This window comes from Dipodomys merriami, unplaced genomic scaffold (genome assembly GCF_024711535.1).
Source record: "Dipodomys merriami isolate MVZ:Mamm:240054 unplaced genomic scaffold, mDipMer1.0.p SCAF_21, whole genome shotgun sequence".
In the NCBI taxonomy this organism is placed as follows: Eukaryota; Metazoa; Chordata; class Mammalia; order Rodentia; family Heteromyidae; genus Dipodomys; species Dipodomys merriami.
Genome location: NW_027203493.1, coordinates 18826233 through 18848292, shown reverse-complemented (window position 1 = coordinate 18848292; position 22060 = coordinate 18826233). Strand labels below are relative to the sequence as shown.

Here is a 22060-nt window from a genome sequence, read left to right as displayed (position 1 = left end):
CTCAGGGAATGCAGACTGCAAAATGTCAGGAGGTAGAAACGTCTGCATGGACGACTATACCAACAGTGTGTACGTGCCAGTGTGTGATGCAGGCTGAGTGGAATATAACCACACACACACACACACACACACACACATAACCACACACACACACACACACACACACACACACACACACCAAGAACTACAGTCAACTTAGGAAGTTGTCTCTAAATGCAAAGCAACTCTGAGAGGAATAAAATTATTAGTATATAGCAGCTGAGAGAGATGACTCCCAATTATCTGTTCCCAGTAATTCCTTGGCTAGAAAACATTAGAAGGATGAACTAGAAGGTTATGTTTAAACTCTCCAGTTAATGTCTATATTTCTGATCACTTACCTTCAGAGATTTAAACAAAATAAATAAAAGCAGGGTACAATCCCTTAGCAGTGTGATTTCCCACCAGAGGTTTGTTTGTGCAAGCATTTTAATACAGAATGCTAGAACTCCCAGCATTTTTACAGAAGTTTGCACAAGAAAACTTACCTATATTGTTTTATATGTTGCATAGGATAGACAGAAATAACAGTCTCAGACAAGCCTTTTTTTTTTTTTAACCCAACAAAGGCTTATTTTTTCCATCCTTTGCTTGGGCTCAAGCACCCCTGCCCTGCGTGCCACCACTTTAAACATGATCAGATCTGTGCTTCATTGCAAATAACAACTGACCAACAATGGGCCCTGCTTCATAGATTTGGGAATGTTTGGCTTAAGCTGCCAATGACTGAAGGCCTTTAACTCCCACCGGCCAGTCACAGTCCTCTTTGTTGTTGTCTGTTGATGTGTCTGTGCTCATTATTCCTTGACATGCAACATCCCCCCCCCCCTCCACCCTCCAACCATCCACAACAGCACAGAAAGCAAGATTCAAATGGGAACAGCTGTAGTGGTTCAATGGGAAATGATGCCTCGTGCAAAAGGGAGAGAGACAGAAAGGGGAGAGGGCCTATCTGAGAAAGGCAACAGCTTTCAGAGAGTCTTGTTTAAGAAATCTACTTGTGAATATACTTCAGTGAAATCATTGTTGAAAGAGGCTGACAATGGAAATCTGCCCAGATTGAAAATGCCGGCCCTAATTCAAAACACAATTCCTAGTTAATAGCTTGTTGCATTTTTAAATTATGTCGGCACTTGGAGCTTTGAATTAAATGGCTAAACTAGGAAACCTTACCATTTTGTGTACAAGCTGTGGGTATAAATGGGCACAGAACATCTGCACACGGCTTAAAGTGGAATTTTTTTCCAACACATTTCCAATTTAGGATATCTATAAGAATTACTTCTTTAAGGGTCATTAGGATGTAAAATAGAGTATGTATGAAAGTACTTGTTGGCTTGGAATGTTAATTTAACATAGAAACAAAATTTGTAACACCACACTATAAGGTTAAAAAGAAAATAGTATAATAAAGAAAATACAAAGGCTTTGGCATGGTTTTTACAATCAACAATGGTTAATTTTGATATGTAGTTGTGAACAACTTCAAAACACTTAAGTTTAAAACTCTTGCAAGCACTTTTAATTGATTAGGAGTGATTCTAGATGCACAAAATGATTGGACTTGTGAACAATAATACAACTATATCTAAGAACAATTAACTTTTGCTGGCCAAAAAGAAACGTATGATTGAATGAAAATGTGTATAAAACATCTATAGAGTATTCTTGTCAAATATAAATGAAATTAACTTTATTATAGAAATCATTCTGGGATTTCTAGGGAAGACAAATACTTACATTTTGACATAAAACAAATCGGATTATATCGAAGACACACTCTACCTTTTAGCTATCAACTTTTTTCTTCCTTGAATTTATATCTTACCCTTTTTTTTTGCACATAAACTTCATTTGTTAACAACCTTTGGAAAAACCAACAGATATTTCTTACATAAATCTAGTGCATGTTGTCCCAGGTTTAATTATATGCAAAGGAATGATACAAACTTGGAACATCAGTCCATAAACTATGAGCAGATGGGTAGAAGTATTCAATATATCTTGATAAAACTCTTAAATTCATGGCAAATCTTGTTGATCATGATTTCCTTTTTTTTTTCTTTAAACAACTTCATGACCAACACAGATCAAATATCCATCCAGTCTACGTTGTTCTTTTTTTTTTTCATTATAACATACAAATGCCCATTTACAAATAATACATCAAAAGGAATAAAAGTTTGGATACCAAAATGAAGATTTGTTCCAACTGACACTGTGCCTTCTGTATGCAAAGGTCCTTGTTTCAAGTCCATCCCCAGGCTTCCAATGAGGACAATTGTAGAATGAAGTGCTTCTAAACAGCCATTTTTCTTTCTTTTCTGATCACCCAAATGTCATGTCCACATAGTCACTGTCTAAATTAACAATTTCCTGTCTTGTTTTTTTTTTTACTGTAATCTTGGCCAATATTGGGACATATCAGGTTCACTTCCAGGAACTTGAACTGGAACTGACACCCCAGGGGAAATGAGTCCTGGAAATGGATGGAAGAAATAGACATGTAGATCTTCTCTTCCAGAGATAGACATGGTGTATGAACTTACAGACTTTCTTTAAAAAAAAAAAAAAAAGCTAATACTCCTTAACATGTTTACCATACTTTAAAAACAATATTCCAACTCTTACAAACAAAAGCGGCACCTTCAGAACATGTTATACATTACTATTTGACTCCCAAGTTCCCCCACCACAAAGAAAAGAACACAGAATCTATCAATATATATGTATGGAACGTTACCAAGGAAGACAAACATGGGATATTCAGTAAGAGTGGGAGACAGAGTGTGCTTAGGAGAAGCCCACAACTTCTCAAAGCCCACCCTGAGCTCAGTGAGCTCTATGGGTATGCTTTGACTAATAATCTCTATTCTCAGAAAACTTAAGTATTAAAGCCTTCTCTCCATATGCAACTTGTATGACCACGTTCGGAAGGAACTACTGTCTACATTACGCCAAGTTACTCTCGATTTAGTTGGGTTTTTTCCTCAGAGACAAAGGAAGCAAGGGGTTAAATACATTCTTATTTCTATGCCTAGCCAGGTTTGTAAGTAAACTATGGGTGCCATTTGAGAGATCAGCTGGTGAAAGATGCTCTACAGGACCCCTCATCCCCAAGAGCGGAGCTCACCTGTGGAAGTGGTGCCCGAGGTGCCCATGGGCTGACTCGTCATGTGTGTCTGCATGTGCGGGGGTGTGTAGGTGTCGTAACTCCGCCCATTCACTGAAGGACTGGTGGGCAGCATGCAAGAATATGAGGAGGTCTGGCTGGGGACAGGGGGCTGTGAGGAAAAAAGCAAACCTATGGTTACTGAGCATACCACCACTTCTCCGGGCTCACTCTTCCCTAGGACTTCTGCCAACAAAGTCTGCTCACAAAGAATGCTTTTCATGCCAGGCACTGGAATTCCAGGTGATAGACCAAAGGCCACAGCCAGGGTCCAGGTGCCTCCACACTGAACATCTAAAGCACTGTGAATTCAAATTCAGCCATTTGATAAATACTAACAAGACTTCATCCATTTTCCTCTTTCACCTCTGGTGGCATCATGAGAGAAATTATAGCACAAGGTAAAACACACACCCGTTCTCTCAAATCTGGACCTATTTAGGACTTCCATGACCCTCAAACCGGAGATCTCAAGCTTAGGGACAGAGCGTAGTAGGAGGGGCCCTAGGTAAACTGTAAACTTGTAGGATTAAAGATTCCTTGAAGTGCCATCTCTGTAATAACCTCGGGTTAAATCTAACTCATCCTCATCCTGAGAAATCATTATGACTTCCTAACAGATCCAAAAGCCCTGATTGAGTTTTGTCCACAAAATTAAGCATGGAGAGTGGTAGCACTAAGGAGGCAAAAAACCTTCTGGTAACTAGATAAGAAGTATGTAGATGGGGGGCTGGGAAAGTGGCTTAGTGGTAGAGTGCTTGCCAAGCATGTGAAGCCCTGGTTTCAATTCCTCAGCACCACATAAACAGAAAAAGCCGGAAGTGGTGCTGTGGCTCAAGTGGTAGAGTGCTAGCCTTGAGCAAAAGAAGCTCAGGGACAACATTCAGGCCCTCCAATTCAAGCCTTGGAACTGGCAAAAAAACAAAAACAAAAAACAAAAACAAAAAGCTAGTTCAGAGGTAGGGTTTGGGAAGATCATAGTGCAAGGCCAGTCTGGGAATGGGAAGGAATTTTCAAGCCCACCATCTCAATCAACAAGACAGACATGATATACCTGTAGTCCCAATACAGAGAAGGCATATGTTGGAGAATCATGGACCAAACTAACCTGGGCAAAAATATATAAAGTAAAAACTAAAGCTGGGAGCCAGACACCACTAGTAGCTCACACCTGTAATCCTAGCTACTCAGGAAGCAGAGATCTCAGGATCACAGTTCCAAGCCAGCCCATGCAGGAAAGTCCATGAAACTCTTAACTCCAATTAATCACCAAGACGCCTGAAATGGAGCGGTTGTTCAAGTTAGCCTTGAGCATAAAAGTTCAGCAACAGCACCCAAGCCTTAAGTTTAAGCCCCAGGACCGACAGACAGACAGACAGACAGACAGACAGACAGACAGACAGACAGACACACACACACACACACACACACACACACACACACACACACACACACACACACACACACACACACACACACACGGATTTTCCTCAAGGCTTAAGTGGTAGAGCACCTAACAAGATTGAGGCTCTGAGTTCAAACACAGTGCAAAAAAAAAAGAAAAGAAAAGAAAAGATGCATGGCCAGGACAAAGCTCCTCTATTTAACGGAAGAAAATTAACAGAAGCATAGACTCTGTAACAAGAGAATGATCCACCCAAGTAAATGGACAGAATGCTTACCCCCATTCCAAAATACAAAGAATAGTTTTCTCCGAACAGTAAAAATTTACTGATCTGTTTTATTTTCATTATGCTTTATGAAAGCATGTACTTTTTGAACTATATAAGTTACATAATTTTGTTTGTTGGTGATGGTGTGGTGATGGTGGTGGTGGTGTGGTGTGGTGGTGGTGGTGGTGTGGTGGTGGTGGTGGTGGTGGTGGTGGTGGTGGTGTGGTGTGGTGGTGGTGGTGGTGGTGGTGGTGGTGGTGGTGGTGGTACCAGTCGTCCTACTTGAACTCATGAACTGGACACTGTCCCTGAGCTTTTTTGCACTCTACCACTTGTGCCACAGCTCCATTTCCGGCCTATGTTGGTTAACTGGGGATAAGAGTTTCATGGACTTTTGCTTTAACCCCAACCATGATCCTCAGATCTTCAACTTCTTGAGCAGCCACTGGCATAAGCTACTGGCATCTGGCAAATTGCATCATTTCTAAGTCAGAATTTGAAATAAATTGACTCAACATGCCAATGTGAATGTCAGGCAAAAAAAAAACCACTAATATCTTAGCCATGTGTTCATTTCAAATTTTCCCAAATACACATTTTTGTCATCTTAACAGAAACCTAGGTGTCACTACAACATATAAAACTCAACATGATTCTCGGTGCCCTTATTGAAATCAGATGATGATTGCTCATGTCAAGTTCCAAGAGTCAAACAGGACAAGAGAGCCAAGAAAAAGCAAAGGATATGAATCACAATGCATAAGTCAGAATTGCAGCTTATGTTTGTTTCTAATTCCTATAGTCACTTCCTCTGGGGAAACCTGACTTCTAAAAAATTCTGCAGCAATGATAACAACATTAAAGCAGGAGCTGTTAATCCCCTAATCACCAATTGCACTGTGGTCAATATCCAGATGCAATCAAAATAAACTTGTTAATAAGTCCTCAACAGTTGATTAGCTACCTGTTCTTATAGTCTGAAGACTGTGAAACATTTATTTTGCTGATATTTGATTTCAAAGACCAGCTATGTTCAGTACAGAACAATCTATGTAACCCCAGAACCATTTCCAGAGGGGTTCAACAGACTAGCCTCAGACCATTGAGCTGCTGTATGGAAAATGCCCACCTGAAGACAGATCTTTAATTTCCCACCAGGAAATCATCCCACCAGGAAACATGCCCTGTACAACTTACATTACAAAGCACTAACCAAATACAGATGCTAGTGAGGTAAAGATTGATAAATATTTGGGACAGAACTAAAAACAAGGGCAGGTTATAACACCAGGTGAATAGCATCAAGTTTCCAGTCAACTAGGATTGTCACAACTTATTACATCAGTTACAGCCCAGACACATTAAATTTCCAGCAAATATTTTCTATTACATTTTTATTTTAAGATGTAGAAAGAAAACGGGTTTTTTTCTACCATGCTAAACCTAACTCACTGTGTAAATGTAAGCCCCCTTTCTCATTCTTTTTTCTTCTATACCAGTTTATCCAAAATACCCTAAATAATGCCCAATATGCATATGTGCATTCTGTATTTACTAACATGAACACCAAATTGTCTAAATAGTATCCTCTTAGTGTCTTATAATTCACTAGCGTTATTTCCACAAGTTTCATTGGTACACAAAACACGCCTCACTACCAGCAACATTATCAAGCTAACATGATGATAAAAGGCAGATTAACTTGACTGAACAGGTCCAGTGTTTGTTTTTTAGGGGCATGAATCAATCAATCAATCAACTAAAAGAGATTGGATTGACTGTCTCAGACTTGACTGGTCAAGCTAATCACTGTCGTGAGAAAGGCTCCCAAGAGGGCAAACATAGCCGATGAGGTCTACAGGCCCTGACCCATTACCAGTTCCTTACTTCTGACCCATTACCCATTCCTCCCATTCTGTGCAGCTGGCGCTAGCCTCACTTACTTGCATAGGCAGGTTGTTAGCCATGGTGAAGCTGGGCATGGGTGGCAGAGCACTGTATGTGTTGGTGAGGGCGGTGTCTGTTCGGCCCAACATAGAGCCAGATGTGAAGGAGGAAACTACAGGGAGAGAGAAATGGCAGATCATCCTGGTGAGAGTCAGAGTCCACAGCAAAGAGGTTTAAGCACATATCTTGGTAGTGCTAGTATTTCAAGTTACCAGGCGTGGTGGGCTGTGGGATCGGTTGGTAGACACTGGTGCTGAAACTACTGCTGATAGGAATGTGACTAGGGGTGTTGCTAGCCTGTCTTCTCTGGTTCCGCAGTTTTTCTTCTCTTCTCCATTTGGCCCTCCGATTAGAAAACCATACCTAGAAATTTATGGAATAGGTTAGCCCTCTGTTTTCTCCAAGCCTGTTACCTCCACTGCCACCCTCCTGGGCCTATGGGTAGTAGAGTATTATCAGGCCAAACCTGATACTAGGTATATAAAGGAAGCACATTTGTGTGTAGAAATATCCAATGGTATGCATCATAAAGCATAAAGAACACATGATCCCTGAGTACCTGTATTCTTGCTTCAGGTAGATCTATTTTGGCTGCTAGTCTTTCCCGGGCAAACACATCTGGATAATGGGTTCTCTCAAACTCTGAAAGAATAAATTGATTTGATATACTGTGGCAGGAACCAAGCTTTCTTGATCCTGTCTCTCCACTTCTTCCATTACCTCCAACTAATTCCCCTTCATTGCATTGACTATACTTCAAAGAACCTTCCCACCAGAATCAACTTAAAATTTTGTGTGGAATGACATTCAATGACATGATCTCTGTCTGTGGCTTGAAATAGCCAAATCATCGTTTTCCCTTTATATTTCAGATGTTTAGTCTTTGAATCACTCACATATGAAAAGAAGAAAGAAAACACACACGTACACACCCTGAAAAGGTGGCCGGAGGGAGGGAGGAAAAAAAAGACAGAAATAAAAAAAAAAAGAAAGAAACCTTTTCAGTCCTCTCTGCAATGTCCCTGGCTAAATTTAGCTCTTGGTATGGAAGATGTGGCATTTGCTTTGATCTACTGCCTCTCTACTTCGAAAACTCCCATCACCTTTCTCCAGAGCCTCAATCTGCTCTTGGGTGAAGGAGGTTCTATTTCTCTGCAGCTTCCGCTTCAGCTGAAGGCGCATTTGAGCCTCATCTGAATCCTCTCCATTGGAACTGATGGAGTTGGTATTCTCTCCCCCTCCTTCCTGTTGCTGGCAGCCATCTGGAACAAAAAGAACAGGACAGTAAGAGAAATGTGGAATCACTTGGAGCCACCAAAAGGGACCTGATGTAGTTATAAACTCCAAGAGCCAGATCGTCTAAGTAAGTGTCACAGAAATATTCCCAAGGTAATGGTCAGCTTTCTTTAGTGAAAAGCATTGGCCACCACAGTGGTTACCAGATCACTATCCCCTTTCTCCCTGTTTTTATCAAGATAATCACATACTCACTACGTGACATTTCTCTGACAAAGCAAAAACTGAAGTTTCCAATCAAAATGATCTTTCCTAAGTAAGCCTGAATCCCCAAATGCCTCATCCCAATCCCTTCCCCTACAGAATGTATTTACCTATAGCTGTGTTGGGAAAATAGAAGAGGATGTTCAGGATTTCAGCTGATCTATAATCAGTAATTCCTATCGAATCAATTAGATGTTGATAGGTTTGTAGAAAATGCTATTAAGAAACCAAACCAAGCTTGTAATCTTTAAAAAAAATATTTATCTAGTTTTTATTTGAATTCTGCACAGTCAATTTCATTTTAAAGGTTGTGAATTTAGAAGTGCTCGCATTGTTCTGCAGTTTTATTCAACTATTGTATGAGTGCGCTTTGCCTTGACACCTATTACGAGCACAGCTGTAATTATATCATCACCAAGAACAGGCTATAATTGCTGAAAATGGAATTTTATATTTAGATAAAAGGACTGTCCATTCTTTGTAATGTGTTGCACCAGAGAAAAGTAAGATTTCTTTTAAAATTTTAACGTGTAATTTTAAAAAAAGAAATAGTAGATAGTTCACTAACTAGCTAAATATGCTATGCTGCAGCTGAATCCTTGGCATATCATTTAAATGGTACATTTTTAATTAGGGCATTCCACCACTTTTAATGTAATTTCTATCATTAAACAGGAGAAAGTTTTATTGTTTCCTTTGCTGTTTGGAGGGCGAGATGTGCACTTTGGCTAGCTATCTATCTCTGCCTCACACCTTGCCTGCCAGACTCCAGCCTGTGGGGCAGGAAGGGAAGGAGTCAGGCCCTGGCAGAGTGGGTCTTAGGTTCTGAGTCCCAAAGCCTCCAAGGAACAGCAACAGAGACCGCCCCCCCCTCCCAATCGAGAAACTTGGCCAGTTGGGGTGGGGGTGGGGAAGGGCCCCTGCTAGGAAGCCATGGTGGGAATCGGCATGCCCAGGAATATCATTTATAACCAGAAGACAATGGGCAGCGCCTTCAAAGAGTTCAGGGAATTGTGACAGGATCTAGTGGGATCTTTTCAGGAACTTTCAAATGTTTTAAAACCCAAACTTTCTCCCCCATTTAAACAGGCGGATTCATCGGCACTGGCCACCATATGGGCCCTTGGAGAACTATTGAGATGACCACCAACACTTGAATAGCGAGGGGCTGCTTTTCAGCGCCACACAATGCCCTGCGAGTAAGGGAAACTATTAAACTCCTGGGGCAGGAGCGTTGGCAAACTTTCGTGGGCAGAATTTTGAGGCCACAATGAGCACGGACAACAAAAGGATTCTCTTGAGGCGTGCAGCGGGCCACATTGTGTAACAAGAAGCCCAGTCAACAGACTTTTCAGCGAAGTGTGTTAACCCCTCTGCTCTGCTATCATTAATCACTGTCCAAAGAGCGGGCGCCTCGGTGCTATTTAGGGCGTTTGGCTGGGGGATGGAGAGCGGATGGGGGGGGAGGCAGGGGGAGGGGCAAGGCAGGGGGTGGAGGGAGGTAAGAAGGTGGAGGAGGACCCAGGCTGGGTGTGTGGGGAGGGTAGAGAGAGGAAGGATGGAGAAGGGGCAATGAGGGAAGGGGGAGGTTGGGACTGGGTCTGAGAGGAGCCAGAGGAAAAGGGGAAAGGGGTCTCCAAAGACATGGAAGCTGAGAAGGTAGAAGAAGAAAAGGCAGAAAAGAATGCAAAGAGGAAAGAGAAGAGGGTTAAAGGAGAGAGAGAGAGAGAGAGAGAGAGAGAGAGACAGAGAGAGACAGAGAGACAGAGAGACAGAGAGACAGAGAGAGACAGAGAGAGAGAGAGAGACAGAGAGAGAGAGAGAGAGAGAAGATGAGGGAGTGTGTCTTAGTAAACAAGCCTTGGTTCTTTGGGGTCATCTTGCACTATATTAGAAAGGTGGGGGAGGGAGGGCAGCTAGTCCCAGGGAGACAAGCTGGACTCACGTGTGCAGGCACAGGGGTCTGTGCTAATTTACTGCCCAAGTTTCTGGGTGACGTGTCCATGTAGGTTGCAAGGGAAGAAATGACTAGCACGTCCCCTTCCCTTTCCCTTCAGGATGGGTGAATGAGGAAAACTAGAAAGAGCTCTTTTTGCCAACTAGAAAAAGTCCATGGGCTGTTGCTTTTGGCAAAAACACAGTGACCATCCCACGTGGGGGGGGAGGGGGAAAGAACACAATTGCCATCCCCCAGGGATGGTCACAGCCTTCTAGGAAGACTGTGAACCCAGCCCCTTTTCTGGCACATTAGGTCTTGCTAATTCAACAAAGCTGCCAGGTCTCCCTCGGAAGACCCTTGCAGTTAGTATTCTCGGCTCTCCTTTTTGCTTCTCTGTCATGCCCCTAGTTTTATAGCATGGCAGTTTATACAAGTTTATATGAATATTTATACTCTCTCTGTCATACACACACACACACACACACACACACACACACACACACACACACAATCACATGCATTCTTACACATGCCTGCCATCCCTACGTGCCTAGAGCCCGCTGGGTCTCAAGTGCAGGAAACATTTAAGGGAAGGAGGAAGTCACCTGGGACCCCCCTCCTCCCCACCCACCCCCAGGACTAGATTTCAAATTTTAAAGACAAAAACAGAAGGTTGCAGTGACATCCAACAAGGAGAAAACCCATTGCTACAGGATCCCCTCCACGTTGCTGGAAAGTGTTCACCTCTTACAATGTGTTTTCCTACTTAAACTAACAACTATAGTCACTCAGATTTGGCACTTTTTACTCCTCCCTCCTCCACCCCACACCCTTTAGTGGCTTTACCTTCCACCCTTTTAACAAAATAAAACTAGAAGTCAGACCTCAATTCCCCACACCATAGACCTAAGTGGTAGACAATTAAGATATCTTCTTTAAGAAGGCGCCCCCTCCGCGCTGCGCAAAGAAGGGGGGCTTCAATGGGCGCCGTCCACCTTCCAGCCTAATCCGTGAGAAGGCGAGAGAAATCCTCTCCATTATCCCAGCCCCAGGAACATCTGACGCTGGGGATAGGATTTGTTTCTTGGAAGGAGGAGAAGGGGGGGAGAGACTCTGGGAAATAAAATCATTCCTTAGTTTCTTAGTGTCTAAATCAGTGAGGCGGAAAACAAGCAAGAAAAGATAGCAACCCGGTTGCGGCACCTTTTCAGCTTTGGAGCTCAGATCAAAACATTGTAGCATCTGTTGAAAGAGAAGACTGACTAAATCCTATAGAGGGCCGGGGTATTATGGAGGGGGGTGGGGGTGGGAAGGGAGGAGGAGATAAGAGAAAGTGTCTCCGTGATCTCCCCACCCCCCCCCAAAAAAACCCCACCAAATCACTGGAGAATTGGGGCTGGATAGAGTTGTCCCTGGTTGTCAGCCCACCTCGGCGTCACGATTAGCGTGGATCAGATGGAAACCATATTTGTCTCCCTCTAAGACCTAACCTCGCCTTATGCTTTTGGAGTAATGGACCCTTTAAAACGTAAGAGGAGCTTTCTCCCGGTCGGGAAAGGGGGGCAGGAAAGAAGGGGAAACCTTCTCAGCCACTGGGCTAAGCTCGCTTGGGACCACCATGCGCCCTTCCCACCGCAGCAGGGGCTGTGGCCGTGGGACAGGGTTGGGGAGGGGGGCCTGAGTCCTCTGGACAGATGATGTCCCAAAGTTCTCTAGTACCAAGCTTGTAGAACTGAAGAACTCCAGGATTAGCGCCACCTCCCGCCCCAAATGTCACCACCAGGCCCTCACGGTTTGGCTTCGGCTACTGGCCCACCAACCAACTTGCCTGGATGAAAATCTGCCCTCACCAGGCCGCCGCCACCCCTGGTGGTGCTTCTGTTATGGAGCCAGGTAGCAAAAACAGGGTATCCATCTCCTGGGTCCCTTACCCCCCAGCAATGAGCCCTGGCTTCAAGAAGCCTTGTGGGTGGAGGCTGTAGACTCCACTCTTCCAGGCCTGGTCTGGAGCCCTTTCCCAGGAAATCTTTGGAGGGAGACTGCAGGGGTGAGATCGGCAGGGGTAATGGACGTGTGGAGTGTGAAGTTCAAGCGATCACTGGGGTGTGTCCAGTGTGACCGTGGGGAGCCTACTGTTTCAAATCACTGATCTCGGTTGTCTACAACTGGGCAGATCACTCGCAGGTGCAGGAAAGTGTGAGCTCAGTGATGCACTCCCAGGGGTGGTGGGTTCGAAGCCCGGCAAGCGGTGGAAAGGGTGATGCAGAGAAGTGGAGCCCCTGGCCCAACAGGAGCCTTCCACCGGCCAAGCGGCCGCGCTGGGAAACAAGGACCGAGCGCTTTGCTCCCTATCTTCCCAGTGTCCGTCCTATATTGTTTTCTGCTCTTAAAACTGACATGTCTAATTGGCAATTGGTGCCGAATCGTGTCCAGAGGTCTCTTGTGGAACATTTCTACAGCTGTCTCCTTCAACTAGACGCTTATTCATGTCGCCTTAATGAGAAACAAAACGTTCTCTAATGAGCAATTACAGAGCGACAGGATTGTTCCCATAACAAATTCTTGCGAGTGACAGAAGCATCCTTTGTACCAGATATTTCGCATACTGTTACCGATTTTTCCCTTCTCTAGCCTGGCTCCGTGGAGGCGCGGGGCACGCGGAACCGACCTGAGATCCCCGACGTGGGGACTAGCGGGCAAGCACCGGGCAGCCACACGGTCATCGCGGTCTCTACGTGTCACCCCCGCCCTGGAGCCTCGGCCCGGGTCCCCCAGGCTCTGTAGTGCTCCCAGGAGTGAGACGCCACGTCCCATTATCCCGCATATTATCTCCTTGTCACGAGGACAACAAATACCGATTAATCTTCCTAGTAAACTGTTTCCTATTCTTGACCAAGCTACTTGTGGGGGGAGGGGGCGGAGATTGCTAGCCGAGCCCCACCCGCTCCTCTCCCTCCACCCCTTCCCACAGACCCCACCTCTGCGCCCAGCCCCGAGCCCACAGCGCACCTCCTAGTCTAGTTTGTACCCTCCTCACCTACCCCCACCTCTCCTGACTAGTCACCACCCACAGAGAGTGAGAACTGGGGGCTTAACCGGAGGGGAGGGGGGAAGAGAAGTGAGATGTTGACCTGGGTGATTTAGTTGGGAAAGCACCACTTCCCATGCTCAAGCTTTCCTCTGCGCCCTACTCATAATCACATAATTTGTCAATTACAGCAAAAGGCAAAATGATACAATCATGTTTACCTCGCAGCCTGTCAGTGTGTTAACTTGTCACATTTCGACAGCAAGGGGGCTCTCCGTGCATTGTAATGTCATATTTGAATGGGGGCACCACACTGCTTTGCTCTTACACATACTCCTACCCATGAGTACACACACACACACACACACACACACACACACCTCTAAGGTCAACAAGATGGTTTAACAAATACCACCTCCATACAAGGCAAGGCAAGGTGACCTAGGCTTTCTGACACAGTCCCCTTACTGCATTCTCCAGGTACCAAAGCCTGGAAGAGGAAAAGATTGGAGCAGGAGAGGATGTCCATGGACAGAGGGAAGGATAGCTTGCGTAGATTACCTTGTGGAGGTTGCCCTGGCACCGAAGTCCCGGGATACCAACCAGGGCGGGTGCCCCAGCTTCCGGTCTGTCCATTCAACATCCTTAGCTTATCATACATGCCGTCTGCGCCCATCTGTTGCTTTTCGCTAGCCAGGTTGCGAAGAACTCTGTTTATTGATGACACCTGCAAAGCAAACCAAATCAAGCCAAATGGTAGCGTGTCCTGAAGATACACTCACTCCAACCATCTTATGTCCCCCATCTCAGCTCACCCAACACTTGAAAGAAAGACTCTCAACACATTACAAAGCTCCCAGACTCCCCTCTCCCCCCAGTGAGTGAGTTTGAAGTTATTTCATGAAAAGAATGATGACCATCTTTTTGGGCATGGAGATTGAGTTGGGTAGGAAACTGGCAGGTACTTCATTTTCTCTAGGTGTCTTTGGTGACCTAATGCAGGGGATTGTTTTCTTTGTTTAAAACCTTCCTGATTAAAGAGTTAGACTTAGCCTAGAAATTGCTCTCATACTATTTGATGGTTTTCTATTAGAGCAGAACTAGGTGTAAGATGCCTGAAGAACTCAGGCAGGTGCATTTGTAGGGAATAAGAACCAGTTTTCATTTTTATTTTCCTTCTTGATTCAAGTGTATTTCCCCAGCCTCTGCCCTTCAGTTTGAAGCATGCAAATGAAAAGAATAACTCTCTACACTTGATTCCCATATCTCAGACAAAACGTCAGGGCATTGCTCTCAATATCTGGCAGGTACAGAGGACACTTGTGAATCAGGGCAGAGACAATAATGAAGAGACACTGAGAGAGTGAAGAGCAGTAAAGAAAGAGGTGGCAAAAAGGAGAGGAAGACAGCAATGTGGATCTTAGTGCAGTGAAGGCAAATGTTCTCAGTGAACTTACACTTGGTATGTTATCGTTGGTACAGACCCCCTCGGACAATAATCTGTCTCGGATTTCCCAAGCAAAGATGGACGGGCACTCCCGCTTATACTGGGCTATTTTGCTTACAACTTCTGGAGTCGCTACTCTCGGTTTACTACCACCGATTGCCCTGGGTCTGATGGAGCCAGTCTCGTAATACCTGCCCAGAATTTTACTCACACATCCGTTGGACACCTGCATAGGGGAAGTGGACAGAAAACCACATTATTAATGATTTCAAGACAAAAATAAAATTGTTTAAGTATGCATTAAACAATGACAAGCTTACGTTTTGATTGTCCAGCACTTGGACTTTTGCATCTGCATGGGTCTATAACACAAAAATATACCTTCAATGGTATGAGAACTTACTGTAGAGAGCTTTTTTTTCTTAAAATTACATTTGTAGCCCTAAAAACTACAAATATGATGATACTTTCAAACATTTTTGAACTAAAAAAATAATTTTTAAAAATTTAAAAACTGTTTTCCTAAACAATGCCTGAAGATGCATCAAAACGAAGTCAAGTTAATTTTTGTTTAGTGTGCTGATTTGCTTAAAGTGGCATCATGTCTTAAAGAACAAAGGAGAAAAGTTAACTGAATTTTTGCGTTTTCTTTTCCCTTACAAGTATGCCCAAATGATTAAATGTGAATTAGAAAGGGGCAGACAGCATTTGCTTTTTCAAATCAATATATATGCTTTGTATGCATGAAGAATGCAAACAAATCTATCAAAATCTAAGGTGAGCCGGGGGGATGGGAAGAGGAGAATTAAATTAGGCCAGTTTATATAACTCAGCTCCTTACAGTTCATAAACTGTTACTACAATAAATGTATGCCTTTATCAAATGAAAAGAGAAAGGTTTAAAAAAATCTTCACACACATTTTTTCCCCTTAAGCAGATGAATTATCTTATGTAACTGACTCAGGTTGCTTGCAAGAGGTAGGGAAGGATGGTGGAAGGGGGGAAAGCGGGAAGGCAGGGGAATGGGGATGGGAACTGGGCCCAATAGGTAAAGGTGGGGGGGGGGGTCCATAATTAGCGAAGTTTACAGTAAGAAATGAAGAGAGAGCGCTGAGAGTGGAGGGCCGCAGGGGGGCGGCGGATGGGGCGGCGCGCCGGGAGGATCACCTGCAGAATTCGGGAAATGTCGCACGGCCGGGCCCCGCTGTGAGCTAGCTCTACGATCTTCTGCCGGGTGGAGTCCGGCAGTGGCCTCCCGTTGACAAATACACCACCGAGCTGATTCACTCCGCTGTGACCTGAGGAAAGGTGGAAAAGAGGAAGAGAGAAGAGGAGAGGACAGCAGATCAGAGGGAAAAGGAAGAAGAGGAGGAAGAGTGGAGAGGAGGAGGAGGAGGAGGAGGAAGAGGAGGAGAAGGAGGAGGAGGAAGAGGAGGAGGAGGAGGAGGAGGAGGAGGAGGAGGAGGAGGAGAAGAAGAAGAAGAAGAAGAAGAAGAAGAAGAAGAAGAAGAAGAAGAAGAAGAAGAAGAAGAAGAAGAAGAAGAAGAAGAAGAAGAAGAAGAAAGAGGAGGTGGAAGAAGAAAAAGAAAAAGGAGAGAGAGAGAGAGAGGGAGGGAGGGAGGGAGGGAGGGAGGGAGGGAGAGAGGGAGAGAGAGAGAGAGAGAACCACAATGCATCCTTAGCTCCCTGCCAACCTGTGCCAACCTCAGCAATCAGGTCCTTGGTATAGCTCAAAACACCCATGACAATAGGAGCACCAGCCCAGCAGAGCACTGGGCAGCCGGGCCTCACATACATTCTGTTCTCTGCACCCTGGATTGCTGAAGCTCCAATGTCAGACCCAGGACAACCAACAAACCAGCAGTGTTTCCAGCCCACTCTCCTTCATAAGTGATCCAGCTGCCTTGAAACTCACAAGGTGCAAACAAACTGGCTCTACAATTTTCTTCTCAAGAATCCTTCTATATATCTTTTCAAACCCAGGTTCTATAGCACCCCACTCCAGCCTCTGTGGCGTAGGAACCGTGAAAGCAAATCCCACAGCCCCGCACAGCTCTGTTGGACATTAACATCCAGAAACATTTGCATCATGATCAAAATCCCAGCAAAGGCACCCCCACAGCACAGGGGCTTTGTGGATTGCTAGCATTATTATTATTATTACTATTATTATTATTATTATTATTATTATTATTATTATTTATTTCAATAGAAGAGAAAGGAAAAGAGTAGAGAAGAACAAAAGCAACAAATCTATAGCTAGTGAACCCTTCGCTGGGTTTTTGTGCCTCCACTTTCAAGCACTTAGGTTCAGAACCCGCACCCAGCTGAACAGTGCTCCAGCCCCGCAAGTAGGACTGAGAGCAAGGAGTTTTCTCACCCAACACCAACACGCTTGCTTTACTTTAGAAGCCGAACTCCCGCCCTCCCTCAGCCAAGAACACAAATACTAGCAATTTTTTTTTAAAGACAGAAAAGAAAAAACCAATCTATCATAGTGTCTACATCCCTTCTGTATCCTGTATCCCACAACCTCACCCCATTGTCTGGTTTTAGAAAACACTTCAAAATTACCCCCTCCAGAGAAACCACAGACACACAAATACATTTCCACTTCCTCAAAAATTCTCCAACCTGCAGCCCCGACTCTAGCAAGCAGCCCTCCCAGGAGAAGATGTGGCTTCCTGCTCCTCTCTTCTCTCTTCTCTCTTCTCCTCTCTTCTCCTTGGAGCCTCCTGATAAATTGACTCCAGGAGCCTGAGCTTCTTAGCAATAAATAAGCTCCAAATATAGAAGAGGGGGGAAAATATGATGAGCCTCTCTGACATTTGTCTTTAAAATAAAACTAGCTGCACGTCAAGTTTGAGCTTAATTTCTGGAAATAGGCGGAAGTCGCTCCGGATCATGCATGGAAGGCTAATTGAAAAGATCAGTCGGGGCGCTTGTGGCAGCCTTGTCACTTTGTGACAGTGCTCCGCTCCGGGAAATTGCATCGTCACGACAAACGGGACCGTGATAAAACGACCCTTTCCGTCCCTATTTGTAGATCACTCAGACAAGATTGAACTGCACTGTTTCCCCTTCGAGGGGAACCGCGTTTTCAGGGTAGCCCAAGGCTTAGGGCTGGGGGGGGGGCTCACTCAGGGAGGGGGACCCAGAACTTCAACTGGATAAGAAGTGACAGGCCTTTGGGGATCTAGGCTCCAGCCAGGGCAAGCACAAGCCAGGACACATCGAGGACAGAGCTTTGCCTACAGAGCGAGGCCAATGCTGTGCTTCGGGTTTCTCCTGAATTCCCTTCATCGCCTTCCTTGGTCTCCCAAGTCTCCTATAATTGCTTCAGCTACAAAGCCCCACCTCTGGGCACAGAAGCCTTCCAGAAAAAAGAAGGGCTGGCCCACAGAAATGGAGAGGACTTTCCAAACTCCATGCATAAGCCGGTGCAATTCCAGCCTACAGAAAAAGCCGAAAGCCAGTGGAGGCGTGCAAGGCCACCTCATCTTAGACTTTCCTCCTTCCCCATCTATTGCAAAAATAACGTGACCACCACAGCAGCTACTATGGCTGGCGGGTGTTGGCCCAGGAGACACCAAGAACCAGACAGTCTCTGCCAGCATCGAAATGGCAGGGAGGAAGCCCGACTCTCAAGTCTCCCTCCCAGGTTAAGCCTCGATCATTGTGTCCCTTCCCTAGGGACTGCTGGCGCTCTCGCCCAGTGGCGATGATTATGCGCCTAGAATTCAACCGCGAAGCATCTAATAGGAAAACATATGGTGTCAATTTGGATGCTCCGCTCCTCCTGCACACCCGGGGAATGAACGGCACAAAGCCCTGCAGGCTGGCCCGCGACCCCGTGGCCCTCTGGGCCTGCCAGGCAGACCTCAGTGGTAAATGCTCGGGACTGAGAGCCTAGACCCACCTAGCCTGCTTCTAAGGAAGTCTGAGTTGGGGGTAGGGGTGGGGATCTAGTCACCTGGTAGGGTAGGCAAAGGCATTTGCCACATGATGGAGGGTAGGGGGGTCCTGGCCAAGCCCTGGGCTTTGCAAGGTTCTGTAAAATCGTGCCTCAAGGCTCTACCTCTGTGCCCTTCCCTTACCTTTGTGTCTACCAACTCCTGTAGCAGTAGGGGACAACCAGCTCCACCAGAACTGATGGGGACTCTCTTAAAGATGGGTCACTAGAAGACCTAGGCCTTCCCACACTTCAAGTGAAGCCTAAGCCCGCGTACAGACTCCAAACCTGAACCCAGCCTAGTTTTACTGGCCCTTCAGGCTGCCATCAGGCCTGAGGCTCTAGGCCTAACCCTGCCATGCACCATCACCTACTGACTGAAGTCAGGCGGGTGGTACCCAAAACGGCCCAAGCAGAGGAAAGCAGACAGACACTGGAATATCAAAGGCACCCGTGGGCCTGGGATCACCAGTATCCAAGCAGGGAAGGGTATTTCCAATTCCTGACACAGCCTGCATGCTTTTCCCATGTCTACTAACCCCTGCTCTCAGCCTTACACCGGTAACAATTCCCGCATTGCTGTTTACCAGCCCCACCCTGCTTCAGGCCTGGGGTGAGGCTTTCCTGCAAGGCCTCTAGCTGAAATGGGGAGGGGAGGAGCTGAGGGTGACTAGGGGAGGGAAGCCCCCCACCTGGCCTTGTCTGTGGAGACATTCAGTCTTGGTTAAATCCAAAGGGGCCTCCTTCTCCCAGCACAACCAGAAGCCTTCGCCCCGCCCTAACTCAGCCCAGCCCTTCTCTCTGGGGTCAGAGCCCGGGCAGGGGCGGGGAGGGGGTGTGAGTTACAGGATTTGGGGGGGTGGGGATGGGGTTTCTCTACCGCAGCACGGAAAACTTAGGCTGTTTCTGTTGGGCGCAGCCCTTGAGTTTCCAGAATCAAGAAAAGCAAAGCAAATGTCCTCCCCTGGCGGGCTACTTGGCGCTGAGGGGTGAAGACACTACGGCCGATCCAGGGCTTTTTTCCCCCTCCCGCCAGGTGGCCAGACCAGCTCCCGTTGCCCTGAGCCTCTGAGCCCTCCCCTGACCAAGGCTGGTTCCCGCGCCTCCAGCCCCGAAGTCCGCAAAAGACCCAGGCACTTACTGTTCTGCATACTGACGCTGGTGGGGGGCTTCAGGATCCCAGGAGGCTCGAATTTGGGGCTCTGTTAGCAAGAAAATAAAAGTTAATCACCAGGTAGACTTGATTCCCACCCAACAGCCTGGGGCCAGGACGGGGAAAGTCTTCCTCTTTCAAGAAACTGATCTATTCTACCACTTGGGGCCACCACAGGGTCAACGAGATCCTGCTCTCCAGTGCATACCAAAATCTACCCTTCAGCCTTTCAAATAAAAATGCTCCAAGACTCCCAGTCTCCCCCCACCAAAAAAAATCCTTTAGTAGTTAATCTTTTAATCAGAAGAAACGATGACCCGATTTTGATTCCCCCCCCCCATCTGTACTATAATGAGAAAATATTCTGGAATGGTTTGTTTCAATTCTTCCAGGTTTTAAAGCCCAGAGAAGCATTGCAGAACTTGCCTGAAATCTTGGATGTCTGTCCACTCTTATAAAAGGCCTCAAACATCTGCACAGCCCTAGTTAAAGTCTTCCCCCTAAGACAAAACAGAGAGAGAGAGAGAGAGAGAGAGAGAGAGAGAGAGAGAGAGAGAGAGAGAGAGAGAGAGAGATGTCAAACTGATTTGGAAGCACAGGTAGATGGGTTAGGGCTCAATCACTCTGCCATGAATCCCAGCATCACACCCAAAAGCCCAGCACCCTCTCCCCTAGCCATCAATCCCACTGTTTAGAAAAGGCTGCTTTGGCCTGGTTGAGAGAATTAGAGAGTCTGATCAGCTGTGGTTCAATTTTGCAAAAATATCAAGAACCAGGGAGAGAGGAAGGGGTAGGTCAGGGAAACAGTGGGATAAGGAATAGAGCTAAAAACTGGACGAGCAGGGAGGACATAATACCTAAACTTTAGAGGTAAAGAGGAAACCTCTAAGAACTTGGTAGTTCCTGGGGGGGCGGGGGGACACAGGTTAGAGCCATCTGAGAGAGCTGCTGGTGCACATTCCCTCTTTCTGTAAAGAATTTTACCCCCTCAGTTGTCCCAAGGTCCCCAGAATCCAACTATCTGATTTTCCTTCCCAGTCATACCTCCCTCTCCACCTCACTCCCAGCCCTTCTGAGACTTTACAAGTGGTGAGCCCAACTTTCTTCCCCAAACTCTATTTATTGTGATTAAGTTCTCTTTTGGTGTTTAGATCTCCCTTCTTTTTACTGTACTGTGACACACGCTGCCTACCTCGCCTCACTGCTTTAAAAAGTACGAACAGGAGGGGGTGAGCATGGTCGACAAAGCCTACAGGCGGTGAACAATGGCTTCTATTCTCCGGCTTTCCCCAATCCAAAGAGCAAAACCCAGACTCCCTAACCAGCAACACAGCTTCCAACCAAATGTACCAACAACTCACCAACTCACAAAGGGAATGGAGGGAGGGATTCTTCTCACTTCATAAGTCCTGACCCAGCGCAGGTCCCTCAAGGCTCTCTCACTACCACCCCCTCCCTATCTTTCCCTAAAGAAGGTTCTTGGGGGAGGATGGAGAAAATAGAAAAGTAATTTCTTGTTATAAATTTCTGGAGGTAATTGTGTTACTGGTGTGAGTTGTTAGGGGCTGTAAAAAGATACAAGGGCACTGTGGGGAGCTCAATTGGGAAGGGAGAGTTACAATAAAGAGTGCATTCAGGAGGTTCGACGAAAAAAAAAAGGAAGAAAAAATAAAGAGCTAAAATAATGAAATACTGACAGCATCATCTATTTTTAAAAGCATTCTTTTATCCATTTTGCTTGTAATTCTTATTAATTTTGCCTGCTTATGAGTCAAGAATTTCAAGAAGTATATTTTCCTCTCCAAGGCCTGTTCTGGTCCAATTTTCAACTAACTGGGAGACAGCTTAAATTCATAAAACTGAAGCTACTAAGAAGACTTTTTTTCTCAACATCTGATTGTGCCATAGCAAACAGTGGCCACAACAAAATGTAACCTCTAAAACCCTATGGCGTTTCACTCTCTAAAGAGCCTCCCTCCATCTCAGTCCTAGAATCTACAGCCCTGTCAAGACCAGACATAAACCCCAACTCTGGCTAGAATGTACTTTTCCCTAAGTGCAAGTAGCAAAAGGTAGAAGATGAGGACAGAGGGAAGTGAATTCCAATTGGAGGGGTAAAACTTTCTGAACTTCTCTCTTTAAACCCACCCCCTACACACCATCACAATTGCTTGCCCTCAACCTTAGCTAGTTCCACCTTCTTCTTCTT

The 22060-nt window shown here is 45.6% G+C and overlaps 1 protein-coding gene across 8 annotated transcripts; it reads right to left on the bottom strand.

The window, feature by feature from the left end:
• Window positions 1-1710: 1710 nt before the first annotated feature.
• On the bottom strand, window positions 1711-20309 carry Pax6 (paired box 6). Of its 8 annotated transcripts, none has more exons than XM_070032042.1 (13): window positions 20278-20309; window positions 19840-19900; window positions 17381-17527; window positions 15914-16044; window positions 15066-15107; window positions 14756-14971; window positions 13860-14025; window positions 7935-8093; window positions 7391-7473; window positions 7044-7194; window positions 6828-6943; window positions 3173-3323; window positions 1711-2518 (listed from the first exon to the last, which is right to left on the bottom strand). In XM_070032042.1, exons 2-13 carry the CDS (start codon window positions 19847-19849, stop codon window positions 2433-2435), a joined length of 1458 nt encoding a protein of 485 aa, XP_069888143.1. In that variant the 5' UTR covers window positions 19850-19900; window positions 20278-20309; the 3' UTR covers window positions 1711-2432. The 8 variants fall into 8 exon arrangements, with proteins under 8 accessions (XP_069888143.1, XP_069888148.1, XP_069888145.1 ...); XM_070032047.1 differs by having other exon boundaries at window positions 14957-14971; XM_070032044.1 differs by lacking the exon at window positions 15066-15107.
• Window positions 20310-22060: the final 1751 nt, after the last annotated feature.